The 24,910-nt window shown below is 40.7% G+C and overlaps 1 protein-coding gene across 3 annotated transcripts in view; it reads right to left on the bottom strand.

Moving 5' to 3' along the window:
* AMOTL1 (angiomotin like 1) overlaps nucleotides 1–24,910 on the bottom strand; it is a 174,132-nt gene that overhangs the window by 37,741 nt on the left and 111,481 nt on the right. For all 3 annotated transcript variants that reach the window (XM_025355921.1, XM_025355922.1, XM_025355923.1), the window contains 3 exons: nucleotides 17,484–17,775; nucleotides 9,097–9,241; nucleotides 7,773–7,862 (listed from right to left, as the gene is read on the bottom strand). In XM_025355921.1, coding sequence (XP_025211706.1) covers nucleotides 7,773–7,862; nucleotides 9,097–9,241; nucleotides 17,484–17,775 — 527 coding nt within the window. The remainder of the gene's footprint in view (nucleotides 1–7,772; nucleotides 7,863–9,096; nucleotides 9,242–17,483; nucleotides 17,776–24,910) is intronic.

Below are 24,910 nucleotides of genomic sequence, written 5' to 3'. Positions count from 1 at the left end.
TGAGGGCTAGCGGAGTGCTTGGCTCACAGTAAGTGCTCAGTTAGTGTTCAATTAGTGTTGGCAGCTGTTAACGTTGTTAAATGACCACAGCTGGGCTGGCCTGAACCAGGTAGGACCCGAAGGATGGAAACTGGGGAGCAAACCTGCAACTCCACCTGAGCATACACTTGTAACCAGCAGCTCCACAGCCTCCAAAGACACGGACACTGGTGGCGGCCATCAGATGGCTGGTTAGTGGGCTCTGGTTCTGAAGACACGTGCATTGCTGGTAACCACACTTGTAACCTTTAAGGTACTCTCCAAATCTGATATCCAGATCTGCAGACCTCATTTCACAGTAGGATGCTTATGGTGAGAATTTATGGAACCACTGGCAGAGGCACCCCTAAGACCTCAATACCCAGCCGATTAACTATCATGGCTAACCACAGGGCTAGTCCTGCCCCGCCCTTTCTCCATCATTAGCTAATTTTGAATCCTCACTGGGTAACTAAAATTTTTGACTGCATTTCTGTGTCTTAGTTTTCTCTGTTTTTCTAAAATGATAATAATGATGTTCCCCTGATGTGGGATTAAGACAGAAAATAACAATTATATCTTGATTTACACATTAAGGCAATTTACAAAGATCTAGGGAATACTTTTAAAGTTCTTTATTTTGCATCCTCCTTCAATATTTTCTCCTTTTGTTAGGGTTCCTTCTTCTCCCTTTTCCATGACTAGTTCCTGGAACTGAGGTCAGCAAAGTATGACCTGCAGGCCAAACCCAGCCCACAGCCTGTTTTGGTAAACAGGGTTTTTATTAGAACACGGCTACACCCATTTGTTTATGATCATCTATGGTGGCTTTGGGGCTACAGGGACAGAGTTGAGTAGCTGTGGCTCTCAAAGCCTGAAATATTTACCAGCTGGCCCTTAACAGAGTTTGCTGACTTGCGGCCTAAAATACAGTGAGTTGATAGTAGATAGCCTATATGACTGTTTGCTTGAATCAATGATAATGATCATTTCATTCGATGTCCAGCAAATATTTATTAAATGCCTCTAAGTGCCAGGCACTATGCCAGGTTCTGAACATACAATGATTGGGACTCCAATGTGAAGATGACAAGCAGGGCCCCTCCCCTTATGGTGTGTACAGTTTAGTTGGGGAAGATAGAAAAGGATTATCCAAACAATTACTTATTTATAGTTGTGATGAGTGTTTACAGTGGAAAAAAGTACACAGTGCTGGGGGAGTATATAAAAGGAAGATCTAACTGTGTCTCAGGAACTCCTCCCTAAGCAACTGCCATTTAATTTAAGCTTAGGCCTGAACATGGGTTTCCTGGTTCTGAATTGTTAGGGAAAGCAAGGGTTCCCTGATGCCAGAAGAAATGCAAATGGATTTCAGTATGTTTTCCAGTTTGTGCTTACTCCATCCATCTATCTGGCTATGTAGTGCAAGGAATGCTGAAAAGTTTAAGATGCTTAATTTTTCAGCCTTATATATAACAGGAAAGCCAAGCAAATAAATAATTTTAAAACCAACAATGTGAAAATCATAACCCATGTTTAGTTGTTAAAGGCCAGACATCAACACGTGACCAAGAGGCACTTCTTCAATCAGCTCCATTCTTTAAGCATGGCAAATCAGAGCTTAATTTGAGCCTAAATTGAGTAACATTAATTTTCACACTTGGGCAGGAGATTTGATTGAACATAAACAGATACCCTGCAGGCTGTGCGCGCTTCTGGTTGTCATGTAGGTTTGAAGTTTCTCAGTGCTGCCTGTCAAGGTTGATCAAGTGGGCTTAAGCACTCACATGCTTTGCTTTCCAAAGTCAGTAAGGCTCAATAAACCATGCAGGCATTCTTTGGGAACATGTCCCACTCTCCTACCCTGAAAGTTGGCAGGTCCTTCTGGAGAAGGTGCATGCCAAAATAGATGCAAGAAGGCAGGGAGAAGTGTTGCAGAATACATGTATTTTATAAACTCTGCTTCACATTTCCTATCACTGGTTAGTCCTCAGAGCTCTGGTGGCTAAACTGGAAGATTCATTCTTCTATTACTTTAAAGGAAATAGAGGTGCAGGCAGATTAACCATCTAACTTCAGGTCTCTGAGCCTGTTAGTAAGACACCAGGCCTCAGGAGATGTGGCAGCTGATCCAAGACAATTTGCTGGAGCCTGGACCTACAAAACTTTGATTTTTAGAACTGCATAGTCCTACTATATGTAAGGGTCATCTCTCAGGAGAATCAGTTAAGACAACTTTCTTGATCAAAATGATGTCACCCTGGCAGGCTTCTTGGACAATCCTTCCCCTCTGCCCATGGTGCAGATCTGCAGTGTCCAGCATGGTCTATGGATTGGTCAGTGTGAGCACCTGGCCAGTGGTTACCAAAACCTTTATATGCCAGACCAATTCTCACCTCCATCATATCCACAGCAGGGTAAATGAGAAGAAGTTAAAGGAGCCAAAAATGGACTATACTAACATCACCTTTCTTGAGAAATACTATTGTTCTTAATAATGAAAGACTCCCATTATCTGGATATTCTTCTATTCTAAAAAAAAAAAAAAAAAAAAAAAGAAGAAAGAATGCAGAAAAAGAAATTCAGCTATTTTCAAATTGCTTTTATTCTGATAGTAGTTTGTTTAATAATTTTGCCCTAAAGTCTTGAAATAACAGAGGATTACCCGGGGTTTCTCTCAACATGACTGGAACATTGAGTTTAAAAGAATATTTTTATACTGACGCTGCATAAAGATAATTTCAAGCCTATTGTCACTAGGATTTTCCACTTTTATTCATTCTCTCAATAAACATTAATTGGATGCCAGGTACATGAAGATGCAAGGGGTTTTAGTGGGGGATGAATACTGGTAAAGAAAGTCTACAGTTCTCCCATTTAGTGGAGTGTCACCCAAATAAATCATGACCTTACAGGTTGCAGAATAAGTGCTGTAACAGGAGCTTCGCCCCAAGGAGCCCAGAGTCAGGAGGAGCTGCAAGCACTAGTGCTGGTTGGCCCATGAGAGGCGGTAAATCAGTGTGTTCACATGTGACAACATCTAGCCTTCCTTCCTAATGATGCTTGATAGAAACCCACAGCATCTGATGTAATGAAACCTAATGAGGATTCAGAATAATCTCCTTATGCTCTATGTGGGTCAACAGAATAAATGTTTATGTCATTTTGATTTCTGATCCGTGGTTCACACAAGACCTTATAGAAATACAAAAACCAGGAGGGATTTTCTTTTAGGAAATTATTTTAGTCTCTTTTTAGGTTCTATAAGAGACAGAAAACGAAAATAGCTAAAATAAGATTCAAGGGTAAGATGATTGCCGGCTACACTGAAAACAGCAAATTATTATTTTTAAAACAATATGGTCCAACACATTTTTTCCAGTTAATTTTTAAACCCACAAGAATTTTAAGGGAAATCAAATGCATATAGTTCTGACTCATTTACACTCGTGACTCTTCAGTATGTTGTTTTAAACAAATCATTGAATGTCCAAGAAATCTTCTTGTTAAATGATGAGAGGTGCATCATTTAACAGCCAGAATCTTAACTTATACAAACTTGAGTTTAACCAGATATGTGGAACCTGCAGTGCCCAGCAAATCCCAAAGCGGTGGAGATAGGCTCTTGTGCAACCTTTAAACATGACTTGGGTTTATTCCAGAATAACACAAACATGCCAGAGCTAATCAGGTCCCACTCAATTCAAGAATACGACAAAGCTTCAACATATCTATTTAAAAACCCCAATAAAATGAAATTTCATTTCTACCAGTTTCTTCACATCTAATGTTTTATTTTTCGCTTTCTGGCCTAGAGCTGATGGGAATTCTGCAGAGCTATCCATTTTCAGAAAGAAACAGTTTCAAAAAGTTTCTGTGACTGAGAAGACACAGCTAAGAATGGTAAGAGGTATTTCCAGGAGTTCTGCCTTTAGCAGACAGTAACCTGCCTCTGGTGTGCATGTGTGTATGTGACAAACAAATGGGAAAAATGAGAACCTTAGTTAAGTTGAGGCACAAAGAAGCCCGAGTTTCTCACAGCCAGACCAAACAGGAGGGCTAGAGGCCCTGGTTTTCAGGAGCAATTTGGCTTTGACATCACCATCCTATAAGCTATAAAAACATGTGGAAAAACAAACAAGCAAGACCAGAAAATTCACAGACAAACAAAAAGTTGAATTCCTCCAAAGAGAATGTTACAATACCATGAGGTGACAGGGGAAAAACATTCCTCAAGGGCATCAAGCTCCTAAGCACTTAATTCCTCAAGATTTTTGGTATAGACAAATCTCATGACTGGGAGGAACACAATGAGCCTGTTTCATGTCCACTTCAGTCTTTAGAATTAAGTAGTCATTACCCAGGCAGTCCACCAAGGCCTTCATAAAACTCCAACTTAAGAGCAGAGTTCAGTTTTTAGAAGAAAACTACCCTGAGCAGAGGGAAATGTTTAAATCTGGCCAGGAAGGACTTCTTCCCTCCATTAACTGGGAGATCTTTCAAGTCCCACCTGCTGCTTGAACTGCAAGAGTCGGTTGAGTGTTCTTAGACTTGGATGCCTAGCTTCTGTGTGAACACCTAGCAGAAAAGCTGAGCATGTTATTCTCTACTTCCCCCTTCCCTCTGACTCTCCCATTGCCAAGGTGGCTGGCAAGAGCTTCACAACCTAACTTTGACTTCTTGGTATGTATTACCCTGAGATATAACTTTTTTTTTTTTTTTTTTTTGAGACGGAGTCTTGCTCTGTCACCCAGGCTGGAGTGCAATGGCGTGATCTTGGCTCACTCCAAGCTCCGCTTCCTGGGTTCATGCCATTCTCCTGCCTCAGCCTCCCAAGTAGCTGGGACTACAGGCGCCCACCAGCACGCCCGGCTAATTTTCTGTATTTTTAGTAGACACAGGATTTCATCGTGTTAGCCAGGATGGTCTCAATCTCCTGACCTCATGATCCACCTGCCTCGGCCTCCCAAAGTGCTGGGATTACAGGCGTGAGCCACGGCGCCCGGCCCGAGATACAACTTTTATTGCAGTCTTGCCTTTCTTTTAACCAAGTGCTAGAATTCCAAAAAACTCACTTGAAAAGGATGGCTTCCCTTAAGTGCGCAATATTTATAATTATAATCACTAGGGGTTTGAAATTTATTCTAACAATAGGGTTTCTGAACCAATACACAGATAATGGAACACATTAATAACTAGGAAGAGAGGCAGTAATTCATGCCTGCCATTCTGTACCCACATGCTAAATGAAAGCCTGCCAGAGAGCACCATCCAACCCTCTGCCTATCTTTGCACCTATTGTTATACCTGTTCACTGAGCTCTGGGTTGCAACGTGAGATGACGAATATGTTCAAACCTTAAGTCATTAACTAATCCCAACCTCCTCCTGCTACATTTTATTGGTAAAGGGTGATCATCCATCCAGCTGCTCCAGTCACATCCCTTTCTCTCACTGCCATTATTCAACTGGTCAACCAAGTCCTACTATCATTTGTTTATCTGTCCCCTACTCTTTCTCGCTATTTCCACTGGCTTAGTTCATGACCTCTCCATCTCCTCCCCAGATACTGTACTGAAATACCTGCTACCTAGTCTCCTTGCCTGTAGGATAGTCCCTCATGAATTTCTCCTCTGTTCTGCCTCCCAAGTTAGCTTCCTAAATATGTGCCTTGGAAACAATGAAATCATACTCACAATTTGAAGAAAACATTGGTGAATATTATTATAACCTGGGAGGGTAACAAGTATTTCTAAGCATGACAGAAAACCTAGAAGGCATAAATATAGTCACTTAAAAACATCTTCTATAAAATAAAGAATAAAGATTAAAAACAACTGGAGAAAATATCTGTGACATATATATGTGGGGGACATGCTAATTTACTTAATAAAAGAATTTTTACAACTCACTAAGAAAACAACCTAACTATAAATTTGAAATAACATCTTGAGTCCATCCCTTGGCCACACTAGGAGAGGAAAAACTAATGTAAATAATTATAAAGCTGTGAAGGCACAAAGTGTCCTGCAAAGATTAGGTGTAAGAAAAATGGTTAGGTATCACCATTACCAAACCTGCTTCAGATGCTCTGCCTCGATTCAATTATACTACATATCGACACTGCGATCCTTTAAGCAGTTGAAAAATGCCTCTGGTCTCTTGTTTTTGCCTTCAGAACACAGTGAAGCATATTTGCACAGAACAAATAATTCCCTGTCAAGCTGGAAGGGCCTCTTTGCTTGATAATTGATGTTTCAGCTTTTAGCCAGAAGGTTAAAGTCTTTCTGAAGAACATTTCTGAGTTCACGCAGCACTAAACCCTATTACTCCATTATTCCATACTAGCCTTGGCTGGGAGGCCAGAACAATGATCATGAGGTGAAACTGACTGGTTTTTCCATTTTGACCTGAACTAAGTGATCAAATTATGTCCCCTGACAAGAAGGCAAAGTATCCACAGAGTGCACAACACTGGCATTGCTGACATACCTGCCAAAGACACTAACTATACCTAGGCATGCGGTCATCCAGAAGGAACGTGTCACGATCCTAAACGCAAGTAGTAAAGACAATTCACCTTTCAAATGAAACCGAGGTGAGATCTATTGCACCCACGGGAAGAGATATAAGATAAATTTTGTTACAAAACCAAGTAATTCAAAGTGCCGATATAGTCTTTTATGTGAATCTGGAACACGGGCCAATCATCTGAGGCCACAAAAGTATCCCAGGCAAAAGCCCTAGACAGTATTAGTGTCCATTTGCAAAAAATTGAATTTAAAAAATAGAGCTAGTATTAATAGCCAGAATGCAATCGTGAATCAATCTGGGGGACACACAGGAGGTTAAACCTAACCAAACAGTATTTGAAATTAGAAAATTTAACCAATTATTTTCCAGTCTTTAAAATGTAGGGCTGCATTGAGGAACCCACACGTCAGAAGACCACTATCATAAGACAGACGGCTAGTGTCTGAATACATTACTTTTTGTTGTTCTAAATTGTCTTAACTTTGTGAGCACTTACTCATAATCTCATTGAGAATTATGATATAGATATGAATTCAATTTTCAGAAAAAGACAGTTGGATTTTAAAATTTCTGGCTAGTGCAATGAATCTGTAGAAATTCAAACCTTGACCAATGGTTTCTCAAAATCCATTTGATTCTATCATTTGCCTCTGCTAAAATTAATAAAATATTCTCCCAATAAATCAAGGCTTACAAAGCAACTGTTCATTATTCCTGGCTGAAATGGGCTCAGTGACTTCTGGAAATGAGTGTCACACATGGAGATATATAATGCGATCACTCAGATAGCTTGCACACTGGCAAGGGGCAGCCAGTCTAGAACTCCACAACTCACATGAAGACAAAACCTCCCTAGAGAGAACCAAACCCCATCACTAGGCCGCCTTCCATTTTCTGAAGAAAAAGGGTTGTAACTTATCTGAAGTAGTGAGTGCCAGGACATGCTGTGATGTTGCTATTGCTTGAAGGGTATTATAGAGAGACAGAGAGAAACTGTAGGTCAGAGGGACAGAATAAACATTACTAAAGCAACATACAGTGACCTCAGCTTTGTCTTGGGTAGACCTAGGAGGGCCTCATCTGAGGCCAATAGGTTGTATGCTAAATTAACAAACTAAAAGCAAACAGCACAAAACCCACTTGAAACTAATATGATTCTTCCCTCAGGCCCTCGTTTTTAAACAAACAAACTTTGAGATAAATAAATAAGTGGAAACTCACTCTGGGAAGCATAATGCCCCTCTGCAGCTTTGTCTTCGTGCCCTTCGTATTCCCTGCTGGAGAGCTGCCTGTTGGCAGTCTCTAGTCGATCTATGAACAAAGAGGAAATGATTACAAAGAAATGTATATGGATTGAAGTCATCATTTAACCAAGAAATGAAATAGGTGCCAAGAGCTGGGGAGGAAGAGATGCTCAGGCAGGAGCTCAAAACTGAACAACTTGGGGACAGACAGTAACTATGTCCCAAAATATCAAAAGAAAAGGCTTCAGACGCCACAGTGTCTTTATGCGATCTAAAGACAAATGATGTGCACCAGCAGCATGCAGCTAGGGACAGGTGCTGAGAAAAATCACCTCACTGCCTTCAAGGCCAGCAAACCCGATTTGAAGTGTTCACAAAGACAGTCTCCTTGGCCTCAAACCCAGCCCTAGTCTAATCTTGATCATCACCTATATATTTTAGCCAGTGACAGCTCTCTGTATCTTAGAATCAAAGAAATAAAAATAACAAATACCAAAAAAAGTCAAAATGACCTAATGTACGAAGACTGTACACAGCAACTTCTATGTTTGCTCAAACCACTTGGTAAATCTTTCATTATTCAATAAATAATCCAACTCAACTAGTATTCACTGGATGCAGATGACACCCAACCCAAAAGAGTCTGTAGCAAGAGAAAAGGTGGGATCTAGCTACTGGGTACTACCAGGACATGGAGTGTTTTGACATATGAAGCAACTGAAAATGGCTTGGCTGAAGGTAAAGTAACATTTATAGGTTAACTCATTGTGCACATTGGAGATGGCCAAAATCCAACAGCAGGTGACTCCTATCTTTCAGCAAGTTTATTGTCTACTTATTTCACAACTGTGGGGATTTTTTCCCCCAGAGGGAAAATATGTCTAGCTCTGTCTTCTATGGTCCACCTAGCAATAGTTAAGTGCTACTTTTCAAAGCACGCTACCAAATGACAGCCCCATGTGGAAAGGGTTGTGCGTCTAACATTGATCTTTTCAAACATTCAGATTCTCACCGCCATGAATCACGGTTGAGTACTTTTAAAGCAAGAAGGAGCCACAAACAGAATCCCTTCCTTTGACAGACTCATGCATTACAGGCTGTCACTTCCAAAGCTCGATGCTGCAATATACAACCCACAAGGCAGAAGAGAACAAATTCTGCTTTTTCAGCACCTCCTCCCTTCCCCAGATAGTTGAAATATACAACAGGCAGACTAGCACCTGTGGCAAAGCATTCTGGCCCCAAAGTTGTGCTTTTAGCTACACAGGTGGTTTAGGTAGAGAGAACATGAATAAACATGCCTCGGAGGTCTCTGTTGAAATCATGAAGTCTTCTAATCTCGCCTTCCAATTTGTTTCTCATCGCCTTGTCCAGTGACTCTCGCTTGGTGGTAGACTTGACCAGACTTTCATAGGCTTCCGAAATTCTCTGAAGTTCTTTTTCAAACTAAAAGAAAGAACTGGCATTAAAGTGGTACCTTTGACATTCATGCTGGTGTCCTGGTAAAACGGATTCTTAGACATTGCAGTGTGAAGGCTGTATCTTCAATGCAGTCTTTCTGCATCTGAAGTTTCATGTGTACCAAATTGTATAATCGACTTCACTCCCCCACCTGCTCTCCAAAGACTACATTAGGATCCTGTAAATTACAGGCTCACAAGTCTGGCCGAACTGTCTGATGTCACCTTGTAAAAGTCCCTCTGTACCAATATTAGAAAGGGGTAAATCTAAACATAACTTAAATCTCTTACACTTTTAATGGCAATTTATAGCTATTATGATTATTCCCAGTTAACATCAGGAAAATATTAAAGTACAAAAAAACTAAAGGACTATAATTAGAACCCAAGTTTCCAGACTCCAAGTAGAGTGCACTTTCCAGAGACACTCCTATCTGTCCCCAAAGGAACGTAAAATCCACTGGAGGAAAGGCTTCATTACCTAGTATTTTTATTCCTTTGTCTATGAAATTATCTATATGGCAGACTGCTCACGCCTGTAATCCCAGCACTTTGGGAGGCCGAGGTGGGTGGATCACCTGAGGTCAGGAATTTGAGAACAGTCTGGCCAACATGGTGAAACCCTGCCTCTACTAAAAATACAAATATTAGCCAGGCATGGTGGTGGGTACCTGTAACCCCAGCTACTTGGGAGGCTGAGGTGGGAGGATCGCTTGAACCTGGGAGGCGAAGGTTGCAGTGAGCAAGATCATGTCACTGCTCTACAGCCTGGGCAACAGAGTGAGATTCCATCTCACAAAAAGAAAAAAAGAAAAAAAAAGGATTAATGGACATGTACCTAATCATAAACAAATATATCACAGAATCACAGAAAACCTCTTTATATTCAGCAATTGATAGCCAAGAAATTAAAACCATTTAAAAAAATATTTCACTAAATCAAAAACTAACTGGGGAAGCCTTTAATCTATGGCACATATAAATTGATAACAAGTAGCTCTATTCTAACAGGAGTTTGATATAACAGTCTGGTTTTGATGTAGATATCAATAAATCCCATTGTATTGTTATGTAACATAAATGCAAGAGAAAGGGTAAAGACCAGGTGAGGGTGCCTGCAAACATGGACGGATGCTTGATGAGATGCTGCTAAGGTCAGAATCAAAGGCAAAACTGATGGGGTTGAAAGCACTAGCGCCCTTCACTGGGTCCCAGATCAGAGCCATGTTTTCAGTGCTTCCACAGGACAGCAATGGCACCAGGAGCCAGGGACCCACTTTTCTGAGCCCCAACTGCCCGGATCAGAAAGTCCCTGCCAAGACTCCTATAAATAATATATATCCAAACAGATATTCATTGTTTGCTTACATGTCAGGTGTTTTTCCAGATGCTAAGGATACAGAAATAAGGAAGGCAATTTCTGGTCTTTAGGAGCTAAGAGTCTTAAGTTGGCCTGTAAATATTTCAGAGAAATGGTAGTCCAGGGATGAGGGCAAGGTAGAAGTGGCAGGAGGTAGGGCCAAAAGGAAGGACTTTAAATTATGGGCAGGGGAGGCTTAGTGGGGGTCAGAGGTACTGGGGAAGGAAGATTCTAACTCTGATCTCATCCAAGTTCTCACAGAGACAAAACTAACAGATGGGGTTGGAGGGTGGGGGTTTGTGGGAGAGGAGGTAGAAGAGATATCCAGGTAAAAAGCTTATGTAAATAGCTCCATGACAGATGACAAGGGCCTGAACTATGACACTAAAAGGGCAAATTCCAAAGACACTAATGAGTAGAATCAGCAGGTTTTGGTGACTGGGTGCAGACAGTAAGGAAGCAAGCAAGCAAGTACAACATAAACATTCACAGCTTAGAAGATGGGATAAGGAGACTTAACCAAGATAAATGATTATAAGAGAACCAAGCTCACTAAAGAAAGAAAACCAGTCTGGGTTTGGAGATACCATGTTTGAGGAACCTGATGCACATATTGGCGAAGATTTCCAGTTAGGAGGTGAACATACAAGTCTAAAAGCCAGGAGAGTGGCTGCGGTGTCCTCAATGTACAGATGACAGATGATATCAGAAAGCAGAGACCACTCAGGGAGATAAACAGAAGATTAGAGGGCCAAAAAAGCATTCACGCCAAAGGAGGGGAGGGGCACCAGGGAAAAAGACTGAAGCTAGTGGACCCGTAGGAGCCTAGAAGCCAAAAACTTAAAAAAATGAGAGAGACTGTGGTCAGCACCCTCAGAGGTTACAGAGCAGCCAGGATATGGCTGAGAAGAGGCTGATGAACAGGCTGGAGGGCACCAGGGCTTCTGCTGAGCAGCAGCTAACTAGAGCTGAGCTGAGAAAACCAAGGCTCCTTTCGGTACCACCTTATGTTCCCAAAGGCCTCCTTATACCAGAGTTGGTTCTTCCCTGGTCCCCTCATTTCAACAAGGCCTTTCTGATTCGTCCACAGATATCATGAACCGCTGGTAATGCAGAAGCACAGAGGACAGTATGTCCTAAATCCTGTTCATAGCCTTACCATGAAGTATGATCCTGTCTTCAAATTTTATTTACCAAAGAGATGGCTCCCAGGACACACTCACACTTCTTTGCTGATTTTATCTATAAAAGGTGGCCTTTGCTTTCAGACAGCCGGGCATGTCACAGGAACAGTCCCCATCAAGACCAAAGGGTATCTTCAAGTCACCAGGGAAGCTGAGAGTACCACACACTCTTGAGGCATCCACCACGAGTGGTGTTCGGGCTTCCAGCCCAGAACAACTAGCGATGCTTCCTTAACTACACACACAGGGACCCTTCCCTTGGTCTGATTTTATAGTATTTTTGACCTGTTGTATTTCCCTCATTGGAATTCTAATCTGCATCTATACTTTGCGGCTCTGATTCGAATGCTAACTCCTTGAAGGTAGAATAGCTCTTACTGTCCTAGAACTATGCCTTGCCCATAACAAAATACTGACTAATTAATCTTTAAATGTGTAACTTCTACAGACAGACTTGGACGCTGAATCATGCATTCTTTCCTTTTACTCAAAGAACTTCCCTCTGCATACTGTCAAAGGAAACTTCAAGATCCCTACCACGATATAGTTTACTATCTCAAATCCTAAAACAATCAAGACCTGACATATGGTTGTGTGCTTAGAAGGGACCTAGAGAAAAAAACAAGGGTCTTAGTTCAGAACAAGGTAACTCCTATGAGAACTGATAGCTGTAATGGTAGAGAAAGACTAATCTCCTTCAGTGCGTGCTATGGATATGGTTTGTCCCCACCAAAACTCATGCTGAAATTTGACCCCCCGTGTGGTGACACTGGGAGGTGGGACCTAGTGGGAAGTGTTTGGGTCATGGGTGTGGGTCCCTCATGAATGGCTTGGTGCCTTTCTCGCAGCAGTGAGATTAGATTGGATTTTGCAGGAATAGATTAGTCCCCATGACAGCAGGTTGTTATGAGGAAGGACGCGCTCTTCAAGTTTTGCCTCTTTATACATGTCTGCTTCCCCTTTGACCTTCTGCCATGTTGTGACACAGCATAAAAGCCCTTGTTGGAAGCCAAGAAGATACCAGCATCATGCTTTTCAAACTTCCCAGCCTGCAGAATCATGAGCTAAATAAATCACTCCTCTTTATAAATTACCCAGTCTCAGATATTCAGTTATAACAACACAAAAGGGAATAAAAAAGTATGGTTGCAGAGGACAGAGTTATGAGTAAATATAGGAAGTTAAATATATGCAGGGTTTTTTGGTTTTTGTTTTTTTGACAGTCTCACTCCATCACCTAGGCTGGAGTGCAGTGACACAATCTCGGCTCACTGCAAACTCCACCTCCTGGGTTCAAGTGATTCTCATGCCTCAACCTCCAGGGCAGCTGGAATTACAGGGGTGCATCACCATGGCTGGCTAATTTTTGTATTTTCTTTTTTTTTTTTTTTTTAGTAGAGATGGGGTTTCACCATGTTAGCCAGGCTGGTCTCGAATTTCTGATCTCAAATGATCCATCTGCCTTGGACTCCCAAAGTGCTGGGATTACAGGCGTGAGCCACCGCACCCGGCTGAGATGCAGATTTTGACTCAACATAAAGAAGTATTTCCTAACTACATTTTCCAGAAGTGCAGTATACCCATTAGTGAGCTTCTCTTCTCTGGAAGCATTCAAGTAAAAGATGAACACCTCCTTTCAGAGAATGACACAAGGATTACTAAGGAATGGGAAGTTGAAGTAGACTCATTTCAAGAATTTTAAGACTGAAGCTTTTTATTTCTGACTGTACACTCCTTCAGAGTAAAACCACACCTTCTTCTTTCTATTTCTCCATGTTCAGAACATCTTAAGCACCCTCTGATATTTGTTAAAGATACAGGAGGGTTAGATAGGCTGGTTTGACACAAAAACTATCCAGACCAGCTCAGACTCTGAGTACAGTGCAGGAGGGGAATCCTGGTTTACCTTCCCAGCTCTCATTCTCCTTTTTGGCCTAGGTGTCAGGGAGCTCTTAGGCCAGGCCGTAAGAATCCCTGCAATCACAGAAATACACTCGATGTCCCAGAGACAGAACTACAAGCAGAGCAGAAAATAAGCAAATGGACAGAGAAGGCCCTGAGAAAATCTCAGCCATTCCAAGCTCCAGATACTGGTTTTTTCCCTGAGCACCTTCACGTGCAACACTGAGGGATGCACAGGACCAAAGAAAGGCATGCTGTGCAAGCCACGGACTGACCAATCAAAGCCACCTTTGTTTCACTCACAAAAGAGGGTCTTCACTAAAGCAAGCCTGGGGTAACTTAATGCTTGGCCCTCTCCCATCAAATGCCCGTCTATTCCCTGATGGCTTTCGAGGCCAACCCACTCAACAGCCCACAATCCGGCCCTGGTAGAGACTCCATCGTTAATTAAGTTTCAGAGAAACTGGGAGGCAAAAAATGCAAAAAACATAACCAAAAGGAAAGACTGAAAACAACAGCTCTTTCTGGGGGTCCTTGACCATCATTCCAACATTAACAGTGATAATCACTACCTTGTGCCTCTTTGGAAATAGGGTCTTCATATCTAGGCTGGGATTTGACAGTCTCTGAATTTAATCATTCTCTTCTGCTGTGTTCCTGGCACAGTATGCATAGGCTAAACTCTGCAATTAAAAATTCATCTATTTTTAGTTCTGCCCTTACAATGCATCTCTGCAAGGGCCAAAACATTCTCAATGTTGCGAGAAACTCAGATGGGATCAAACTGTGGGCATAGCGGGGTCATATCCTACAACATCGTGCAGCAGGCCTACCCCAAACAGGGGTCACATCCATGCCAGGAGAACTGGCAGCTATCATCCCTGAGAAGCAAAGCTGTCACCTCATCTGACCACCCTCTCTCCAGACCTAAGGCTCAGGCAGCTGCTAAGAACGCTGAGTGACAAAGCTGGGGATGAGGGAGGATCTGGGACTAGGGTGACCTTAGGAACGCAAGACCTAATACGCCACGAAGTTCATGCAACTCTTGTGTCTCTTGATCCTTGTTGTAAAGAACAGCAATCCAACTTGTGATAAACATGGCAAGTATCCATCAAAATCTGAGGTTTTGAATCGATAATTCCGGTTTTACATATGACAGATTAATGTAGTACAGTAAGTCCTCATGTAACATCATTGACAGGTTCTTGGAAACTGCAACTTCAAGTAAAATGACACATAGCAGGCCCCCAAATAACATCAGTGTTTTCAACTTCATTTCATTGTGATGTTGATGAGGAAAAAATTGGCTTTGCTTAAACTGTAGTTTCCAAGAACCTATTGATGTTATTAAGTAAGGACTTACTGTACTTGTAGAACAACTTATAACATTCAAGGGACTGAAAAAGTTTTGGGTTCACGAAGGGACACAGCTTTTGATTTGTCTCCTCTTCCAGAAGTCATCAAAGTCCTTTTGGCCACAACTTTTAAGAACCATCCTTGGTGCAGGAATATTGAGACACTGGGAGATTAAATCATTTTAGTTTTCAAAATGGAAATGTGCATCAAAATCAAGAAAGAGATGTATGTTATAGGCCAATAAAACGTACATTTTTAATACCAGCACTTTGGGAGGCTGAGGTGGGCGGATCACGAGGTCAGGAGATCAAGATCATCCTGGCCAACATGGTGAAACCCCATCTCTACTAAAATACAAAAAAAAAAAAAAAAAATTAGCCAGGCATGGTGGTGCGCGCCTGTAGTCCCAGCTACTTGGGAGGCTGAGGCAGAAGAATCGCTTGAACCCGGGAGGCAGAGATTGCAGTGAGCCGAGATCATGCCACTGCACTCCAGCCTGGCAACAGAGTGAGACTCCATCCCAAAAAAAAAAAAAGTACATGTTAATAAAAAGGCAATGAAAAATAACAAGACCTCCAATTTCTGCACCATTTGTGTAACTCTTCAGAAACAGCCATGGGAAAAACCCCAGCACCAAACTCAGCCTTCAAATGGGTCTGTATAGCTTCTGGACATGTCTGCCTTGGAGCTTTATTAGGAGAGAATAAAGAGATGTTTGTTTCCCAAGAAGTGCTGAGTCTGCACTTCCCAATTTTCAGATCATACTAAAAGGAAGCTGCCCAAAAATGTCAGAGGCAAGCTTGGGCCTGTACAGTGTCTTATAGGCTGAAGGCTGAGACAACACACCTATTTCCCAACTTCTAAGGGTGCAAGAGGGGGTGGGAGTGAGGCCACAATCTTTAGGCGGCCCCTGTTTGTTTCTGCCTCTCATTTTCCCCCTCCAATAAAGGCAGCCAAAGCTCCCTCAGCCAAGTCTGGTCTTGACTCCAGGGAGCTCCAGACCTTTTCAGTGGAAGCTCTGCACAAACGTGCTGGGACAAATTGTCTGTAAACATATGCACCATCAAATCCACTGCTCCCTGACAGCCCTCAGGAAGCAAGCAGAGCCTACTACTCTCAAACTCTTGACCAGCAAAATGACCAGCTTGACCTGTGAAATCAGCACTAACTGATGAACACTAAATGGGCCAGCTGGAGCATTAACTGTCACATAGAGCCAAAGTGACAATGTTCTTGTAGTCAAGTGGGGTTTATACTCCTATACTTTAACTTTACAGAAGCCCTTTATTGCCAAGGGAAGAGCCCGCACTTACTCTTAGAGGATCACTACTACTACACATGCCTCCTCACCCCCAGAAAGGAAACTCAAGTGCTCTATGGCTGTCCTGCCCTAAAACATCCTATTACCTTTGCCCAACCCCCTTGCATCCTACCTGCAGCACATCAGATGCTGACTTGAGGGTCATCATGAAATCACTGCCCAGCAACAGCTTGTTCTTGCTGGATGTTCCCCTATTTACTTTGGCTCTCAGCATAAATCTCTAAGAATAATGGCTACCATACATTTAAATATTCCAACAGTAACTACACAGGCTGGAATTACTCAGCATCTCCCCACCTGGTAAGTCACAAACGTGCAGAAAGCACACAATAACTTGTACTCTTGACCCTCTCATGTTGAGGCAAGACTGCTTTTTGCAAAGACCAGCTAATGAAATGAACATGACAACACAAGGTTCCTGTCTGAGATTCCTAAATGCAAAGAAAATTTGGTATCTCTCACTTCATTTCTCTGTGGTTTTACTTATTTTTTATTTTTGAGACACGGTCTCACTCTGTCACCCACGCTGGAGTGCAGTGGAGCGATCTCAACTCACTGCAACCTATGCCGCCCCAGCTCACGTGATCTCCCGAGTAGCTGAGATTACAAGGCATGGGCCACCATGACTGGCTAATTTTTGTAGAGACCGGGTCTTGGCATGTTGCCCAGGCTGGTCTCAAACTCCTGGGCTCAAGCAATCCACCTGCCTCAGCCTCACAAAGTGCTGGAATTACAGGCATGGACCACCGCGCCCGGCCTCCTCTGTGTTATTTACTCTCCGTGTTCCCTCTTCTACATTTGTCCAGGTGGGGTAATCCTACTTAGCCTCAAGTCTCTGGTCAAGAGCCACCTCTGTTGTTCCTACAGTAGACCCTTCACACTCTTACTGAAGGTGTTAGCATATGCAACTCTCTCCGCTTTTTGGAATGTAAGCTCCTCCAAGGTCGGAACTGGGTCATATTTATTTTCATCTCCCTAAAGCCTTGCAAAGGGTCTAGTATAAAAAGGGATCTAGTGCAATGTTGGCAAGTCAGTCAGTGCATCAACTCCCCGTGACCAGGTAAAGAATTTTGTCTCCCTCCCATTCCCCAGGGAAGTCACGTACCTTGTGGAGCTTGTCGGCATTGTCATAGTAACCCTGAAGTTCCTGGTGAAGCACCCGGTTCTCCTCTGTTAATATTTCCACCATTTGCTGGGCTCGCTCCACAATCGCAAAGGCATCTGGACCGAGCTGCTGGCTGGGGGAGGCGGCGGGTGGGGGCTGTGGAGCGCCCAGGGCCATTGGGAGTGGAAGCGGCAGGGAGACAGAGTGCAGTGGCCCGCTGGCGGAGGAGGTCTGGGAGGACATGGGGCTGTGCTGCTGCATGGTTGATGGGAACGGAAGTTGGCACGGGCGGCTGCAAAGCAATGGAAGGCAGCAGTTAGAGCCCGGGGAAATGGTGGGAACAGGAAGGAAGCCCCAACAATACTGGCACTGTTGATGGTTTCCACGGTCAGAAGCCATCAGTGCACTTCCCAGTGGGAGGTATTCACTGTGCTCCCATCTCAATCAGCACCATTCCGGCTATTGGGGAAACAGCAACCAAGACAGACCAGGTCCCTGCTCTCAGACGTTTACATGCTAGGGAGAGACAGGCAAGCCACCCAACAAGAAAGCCAAGTATCAAAACTTAACAAGTACTCTCCAAAGATAAGGTGGAGTGATGTGGCAGGGAATGACCCCATGGCTACTTCCTACTGAGAGGGCAGAGAAGGAGTCTCTGAGAGGGGTGGTTTGAGATGAAGTCACACTGACAGACAAGAACCAGTGGGTTGGACGGAGCGGGTAAAGAAGTGGGGAAAAGGAGTATTCTAGGTAGGAGATGTCAGCTAGCACAGTGGTCCCCAACCACTGGGCCATGGACCAGTACCCATCTGTGGCCTATTAGGGACTGGGCCACATAGCAGGAGGTGAGAAGCAGGTGAGTGAGCAAAGTTTCATCTGTATTTACAGCCGCTCCCCATGGTTCACATTACTGCCTAAGCTCTACCTTCTGTCAGATCAGCAGTGGCATTAGATTCTCATAGGAGCGTGAACCCTATTGTGAATTGTGCATGCAGGAGATCTAGGTTGTTTTTTCCTTATAATAATCTAATGCCTGATAGCCTGTCACTGTTTCCCATCAACCCAGATGGGATGATCTAGTTGCAAGAAAACAAGCTCAGGGCTCCTACTGATTCTACATTATGGTGAGTTGCATAATTATTTCATTATATATGACAATGTAATAATAATAGAAACAAAGTGCACAATAAATGTGATGTGTCTGAATCATCCTAAAACTACTCCAACCTCACGATTGTCTGCGGAAAAACTGTCTTCCACAAAACAGGTCCCTGGTGCCAAAAAGGTTGGAAATGCTGAGCTAGCGCACAGGGCCTGAGGCAGGAATTAGCACTGGCACAAGCAAGAAGTATGAAGCACTGCCAGCAAGTAGCAGTGCAAGATAAGACTAGAGTGATGGGCAGGTGCCATGGCCAGACTTTACCTTGGAGTGTACAGAGGCCAGGGGAGGAGCTGCCTCTCCTGTGGTGTGCACAGAATGCAGTGCATGGTGGCAGGAACACACGTACGGAGTCCAATGAGGCCCAGGTGTGGTCTAGGTGAGAACTGAGGAGAGCTCAGAGTAGTGGCAGAAGAGAAACACTCAGAGATTGGGATTTGTTTTGTATATATCATGGATGGGGAGAAGGGAAGTTGGGAAAATTAAAAATTACTCCTGGATTTGGGGCGCTACACAAATTGATAGGGGCACCATTTAATGAAATGAGAAGTCTTGGGGAGAAACTGATTTGTTCTGCTGAGGTGAGGAAGGTCTAGAGCTCAAGAGTCTAATTTTAGCCATGTTAAAAAGAACACATAAGGGTGTCTCTTCATGGCTCAAATACCTGGTATTAGTTCCTATCTTTGAGATCATGAATTTCCATCCCCGTCCCCATTCCTAACAATTCCATCCTAACTATTCAGTTAACCTGCTTCCTAAGAATCACTGTATTTTCTTTCAACCTAAGCCAAGGGCTCCTAACAACATTTAGAAGTATAAAGGGTATGAACCAAAAAGTATCTGAGACAGATCTCAATCAATTTAGAAAGATTATTTTGCAAGGTTAAGAATGTGCCCATGACACAGCCTCAGGAAATTATGACCACATCTGCCCAAGGTGGTCTGGGTACAGCTTGGTTTCAAACATGTTAGGGAGACAGGAGAGACATGAGACGTCAATCAGTATGTGTAAGATGAACATTGGTTTGGTCTGGAAAGGCTGGACAACTCCAAGTGGGGGAAGGGGCTTCTAGGTCATAGGTAGATAAAGAGACAACTGGTTGCATTATTTTGAGTCTCCGATTAGCTTTTCACTGAATACACAATTTACACGTGAGAGGAGGATAAAAGAAAAGTCATTTACACCTTAGTCTGGCTTAGTGAAACAACAGGGCAGAGGAACTAATAACATATGCATTTGTCTCAGGTGAGCAGAGGGATGACTTTGAGTTGTGTCTGTCCTATGTCCACAAGGAATTTCCTTGTGGGCAAATTGTGAGGCAGGTATGTGGCTTTTTTTTATCTTTGTAGCTATCTTATTTAAAAATAAAATGTGAGGCAGGTTTGCCTGATGCAGTTCCCAGCTTGACTTTTCCCTTTGGCTTTGTGATTTTGGGGTTCTGAGATTTATTTTGCTTTCACATCTTTCAGAAAAAGCATTTTATAAGAACATGAATGAGCCTCCGGTCTCAGGTTTTATCTGCTCTCTCATGGCTAGGACAGTTTACTCCTAGAAAGGCAGGTGCCAGGTTATTAGGAAAGATCATTTTTAGTAGGTTGTAAAATCTCATATCCTATGAAGAGAAAACAGGATGAGGAAGAGAAAAAAACAAACAAAAAAGATGAAGAAGAATCCTGGAAAATTGATATAGGCCATGTTACTCTGAAGTCCATACATCAATAGGCAGGTATGAAAGTGGTTTATGTATGTAAATAACTTGCTGTTATTTTCTTCTGAAGCTTACATTGTCTAGCTTCAGTTTGCAAGGCTTTAAGAAAGCACAGCTTCATTTTCAGGGATTTTAAATCAAGAAAAAAATGGAGGGAAAATAGGACAGGAAAGAAAGAAAGAAAAAAAAAAACAATTAAAAATATTACTTTGGAGACGTGTAGCCAGGAAAAATTTTAGAATTCAGTCCAAACTATAGAAAATAATAAAAATGGAAAAACATTAGATAAGACTAGAATCTAATAACAAGTGTAGTCCAGTTTATTTTGAAACATAATTTTTCTCTCTCCAGTCCTCATTTTCATTAAAGATAAATCACAAGACAAATTTATGTGTAAAATAAGTGTTGGTCTTACTACACTTGGCCTGAGTATTTGCATAAAGTCAGCAAAAAAAAAAAAAAAAAAAAATTTGCCATATAGGCTCTTTTCTTTTTAATTGGCTTTACTGGAACTTTATTTCACAAGGAATCTCAGATTAGACTTACATGCTTTGAGCCCAGCCTGTGCCTGCAAATACCTGTATTGGGTGAATTCCTCACCTCAACGGCCCAAGAAACAGGGCTCCTGGGTCTGTCAGAAAGTGACATTCTTTACTTACTGCAGGTCAGGAACCTATACAGGGACTGTGTAGACAAAGTATAAGTCCAGCTTTCCCAAAGGGTTTTATTTGGCTCTACAAGTCAACCTCCATTCCTTAAAGCAATCTGGTTATATCTAAAAGCATGCCATTCCAATGAAAGCCCTGGTAAAATAACCAATGTCTCCAATTGTGTCCTATTACAAAGACAAAGATTCTTATTGAACTTACGCAACTAACTATACTGCTATAAATTAAATACACTTGTAAATAGTTTTCAAATTCTGGAGAAATCAGGTAGAGAGATATATGCTTCAGATTTTGCTCACAGGAGTGTAGCTGACCCAATTATTAAAAGCTGTAAATAGCTCAAAGAAAAAGGGTTTTCTGGATGCAGAAACAAAAGAATTAGCAACATTTCAAACAAAGTCATAAAAAAATTATTTCAGTCTTTCATTAGTCTATGTAATTAACTCATGTTCTGCTTGATGTTTATGAACACATTAGCTTTCTATGGAAGTCTTGCAAGTTTTTCCTCTATTCTAGTGTCACAGTCTCCAAAGTCATCAGAAACCTGCATTCAAGAACAACTGTCAGAGTCCTATAGCTGATTATAAAAAACACCTTTTGAAAAGAATAAAAGTGAAACAACTAGATGAGGAAAGTCATGGTTAAAGACACAAATGACAATGAAACTGGATTATTTCTGTGGCATACAATTTTAGATCAGAATCACCATTACTACTAATAACATTTACTAAGACATATTAGAATCACAGGAATCTCATACAATTCTGGAACACATACTAATAACACATTTATATAAATATAATCCAAAGAAGGTTAAACCCCATTTCATCTTTGACACTACTTCCTGTATGATTTTATTGCATCAAATAAGCTGAATATGTCTCTTTTGGACTTCAAGGGATCTAATATCAAAAGATTAATGAGGACTAAAGTTAAAATTTGATTTTGGAAGTCTGTCAAATATAAAAAGTTTAGAACACTTCATATCACAAAATAGGATCACAAGTTGTAAAATAAGCCAATCATTTAGCCAAAGTGATAACTCAATGATTTAAAAAAAAAAAAGCAAAAACCTTTACTGAGAGAGATTTAACTTCCCAAACAACAAGCCCTAATAAAGACAGCATGAGGCCAATTAAATGTATCTTTTAAAATTCTGTAAGTAAATTTATTAAATTTTAATTATCTTGACCATAAGATATAATTTCCATAAACCTTTTTATAACTTTTATAACCTTTTATTAAGGAGTGAGTTAATGCTCCAAAAAAATCATGTTCATCTGACACAGGGGCTCATAGGCTGGTCTTGCATCAGTGTCATTTGGTATTAATGGTTAATTTATAGAGAAACTGAACTAATTTTCTCCCTCAACATTGGCCCTTACAATCTCATGCCCACCTCTTCCACAATAGTCTGTGGGTCTTGAGGAGTTGGATAGTTTTAATTTCTGGCCCTGTGTCTTACAAACACAGTTTATTTTGGTTGGCATCTTCTACCGGATCTGAAGATGAGGTTTTAACTGCTGTCAGGGTTTAAGACTGAAGAGGACTTGGTGTCCTGTTTAGACCCAGAAGTCAAAGCTCTGTAACTTAATGACACAAGGACTTTAAAAGCAAAATACAGAGAGTTATATGAATGTGATAACTTTAACTTGAAAAAATTTTTAATCTCAGTTTTTTCTAAGCAAACCAAAACTTAATAACAATGGTATAGGAATTATTTCAATAAAACATAAAATGTGTTTGTTAGGCCAGTTACAAAACGACAAAAGAAAAGATCTTCTGCAGTGCCACTGCTATTCCCTGTGGGGTGTCCTTTTAATATCAATAACCTGAAAGTCAAACTAATAAAAAGGGTATTTCAATTAGACATAGAAAGAGTGTTTCTTAGGTAACAAGTGAAAAATTTTAGATTCATAGAACCATCTAAAGCCAAGAGCACAGACTGATACACTGGAGAAGACACTTCCTTTAGGCCTTTAGGATAAAACATTTTTAGCATGAGGCCACAACAAACAAACAGCACCTGAGGAATAAAACTTACGGAAGCCAAAAGTGAGTTGAAGGAGATATTTAACTATTTCAGGGCTTTTAAAAGGGGAGAGAAAGCTGAAACAGCAAGACACAATAAAAGTTAAACTTTGGGTTAAAAAAAGTAAAATGTTTTGTAATTTTGTTAAGGGTAAATCAATACCTTCAGAAAGTTTCATTGTACTACCCAATTCTTTAGTGCATAAGTGTTTTCTTAAAATATCAAAATGCAATCTCTAGAAAGACCATTATAAATAATTTCTCTTTAATTACAGACAACTTGATCATATAAAGTTTTTCTTCCCCCATAAAACTTTATTTTTACAAATCTTATTATGACTTACACAGACTATTCATGGCATACTTGGACTTTCTGGTGTATCCTGAACATCCTTCTTTCTTAACCAGTCATTTTATTCTAGGATAAAAATTTACCATATAAGATTCTTTCTCATACAAAATTATTTTCCTTTTTAACCTTTCTTGCCAAAAATACCTTTTTATAGTTATAATTTTTTTTACAATGCTTTTATATACTGGTTACCATTACCTTGTTTTATCAATAACTTTTAAATAAACTTTGAATTAGACAAAAATTATTTTCCTTTAAATAAGAACACATTTCTTTTTTAGAAAAACATTTTTCTATAATTTATTTAAAAATTAGAAATGACTCAGACATTCAATGAATATGTATTATTTAACTTTAGATTTTAAATTATATGGTAAGTTTATTTGTAGGCATTTATTCCACTACATTTATCTAATTAATTGTTTTTTCACCCAGATTACTTATTAAAACTGTGATAGTTATTGTTAAAAATGTTAACCATTTTGTAACCAGTGGAGTTCAGGTTTTCCTAAGAACCTTAACTTTAGATAATTTTTATTTGTTTTTGCCAGTAACTCAGGATTTAGCTGTTTTCATTTACTGGACAATATTGAATTCCTTATTTATCAAATTTTACATAAAGATAATTTTCCTTTGTGCTACATTCATAACTTTATAGCCCTCATGCCAAATTTTTACATCTAGCAGAGATAAATATTAAGCCACTTTACCAATGAATCTAAACAATAATGTATGTTGACAATTCTGAAGCCATTTCTAATTACATTTCACAAACACTTTTAAAACTAGCTTATTTATTAAAAATTTACTTAAGTTTACCCACAAACTTGAAAAAACATTTGGCTCAAAGTCTATTTTTTTCTGATAAAGTGTTTGATTTAAGCACTTTTTCCTTTAAGCCAATTAGAGCTTTTATGTATTTTTAGTAGTGAAACATATACATGACACAAATACACAGATATATTACACACGTAGATAGAAATAGATCTTATAGATTCATAACAACTTTTTTCCTACTATTTTAGACTTCCAATTTCTTGATAACCTATTTTATTACTCCAGGCAGATGTCAGCTATATAGCACTAAATTTCCATCTTAAAGGACCAACTCTTAGGTGAAAAATCAGATAGTGAAATTTATATTATCTCAAGGTACAGAGAGAAAGAGTCTGGTGGTACTACAGGGAGATTAAAAATGGATGCCAAGTCAAACATAAAATTATAGAAATCTATCATAGAATTGTATAAGGAAACCAGTTTTATTTAGATAGGTAGTTCTAAATTTAGTCTGTCTTTTAACTGGATCTGTGAGCTCTGGGCAGAGCCCACACTGAATCCTGGGTCTCCAAAAAGAGAACTAGTATAGGGCTAGACCATGTGACACTTTCACAGTGCACTTTTTTTCAAACAAAGACATTTCTCTAGGTGTCTAAACTACACTCTTTCTTACCTTAAACACCCCAGAGTAATCTCTGCTACAATAACTATTTTAGTGCAAAAAAAAAAAA

The sequence above is a fragment of the Theropithecus gelada genome, chromosome 14 (genome assembly GCF_003255815.1).
Source record: "Theropithecus gelada isolate Dixy chromosome 14, Tgel_1.0, whole genome shotgun sequence".
In the NCBI taxonomy this organism is placed as follows: Eukaryota; Metazoa; Chordata; class Mammalia; order Primates; family Cercopithecidae; genus Theropithecus; species Theropithecus gelada.
This window is presented reverse-complemented; position numbering and strand designations above follow the sequence as displayed.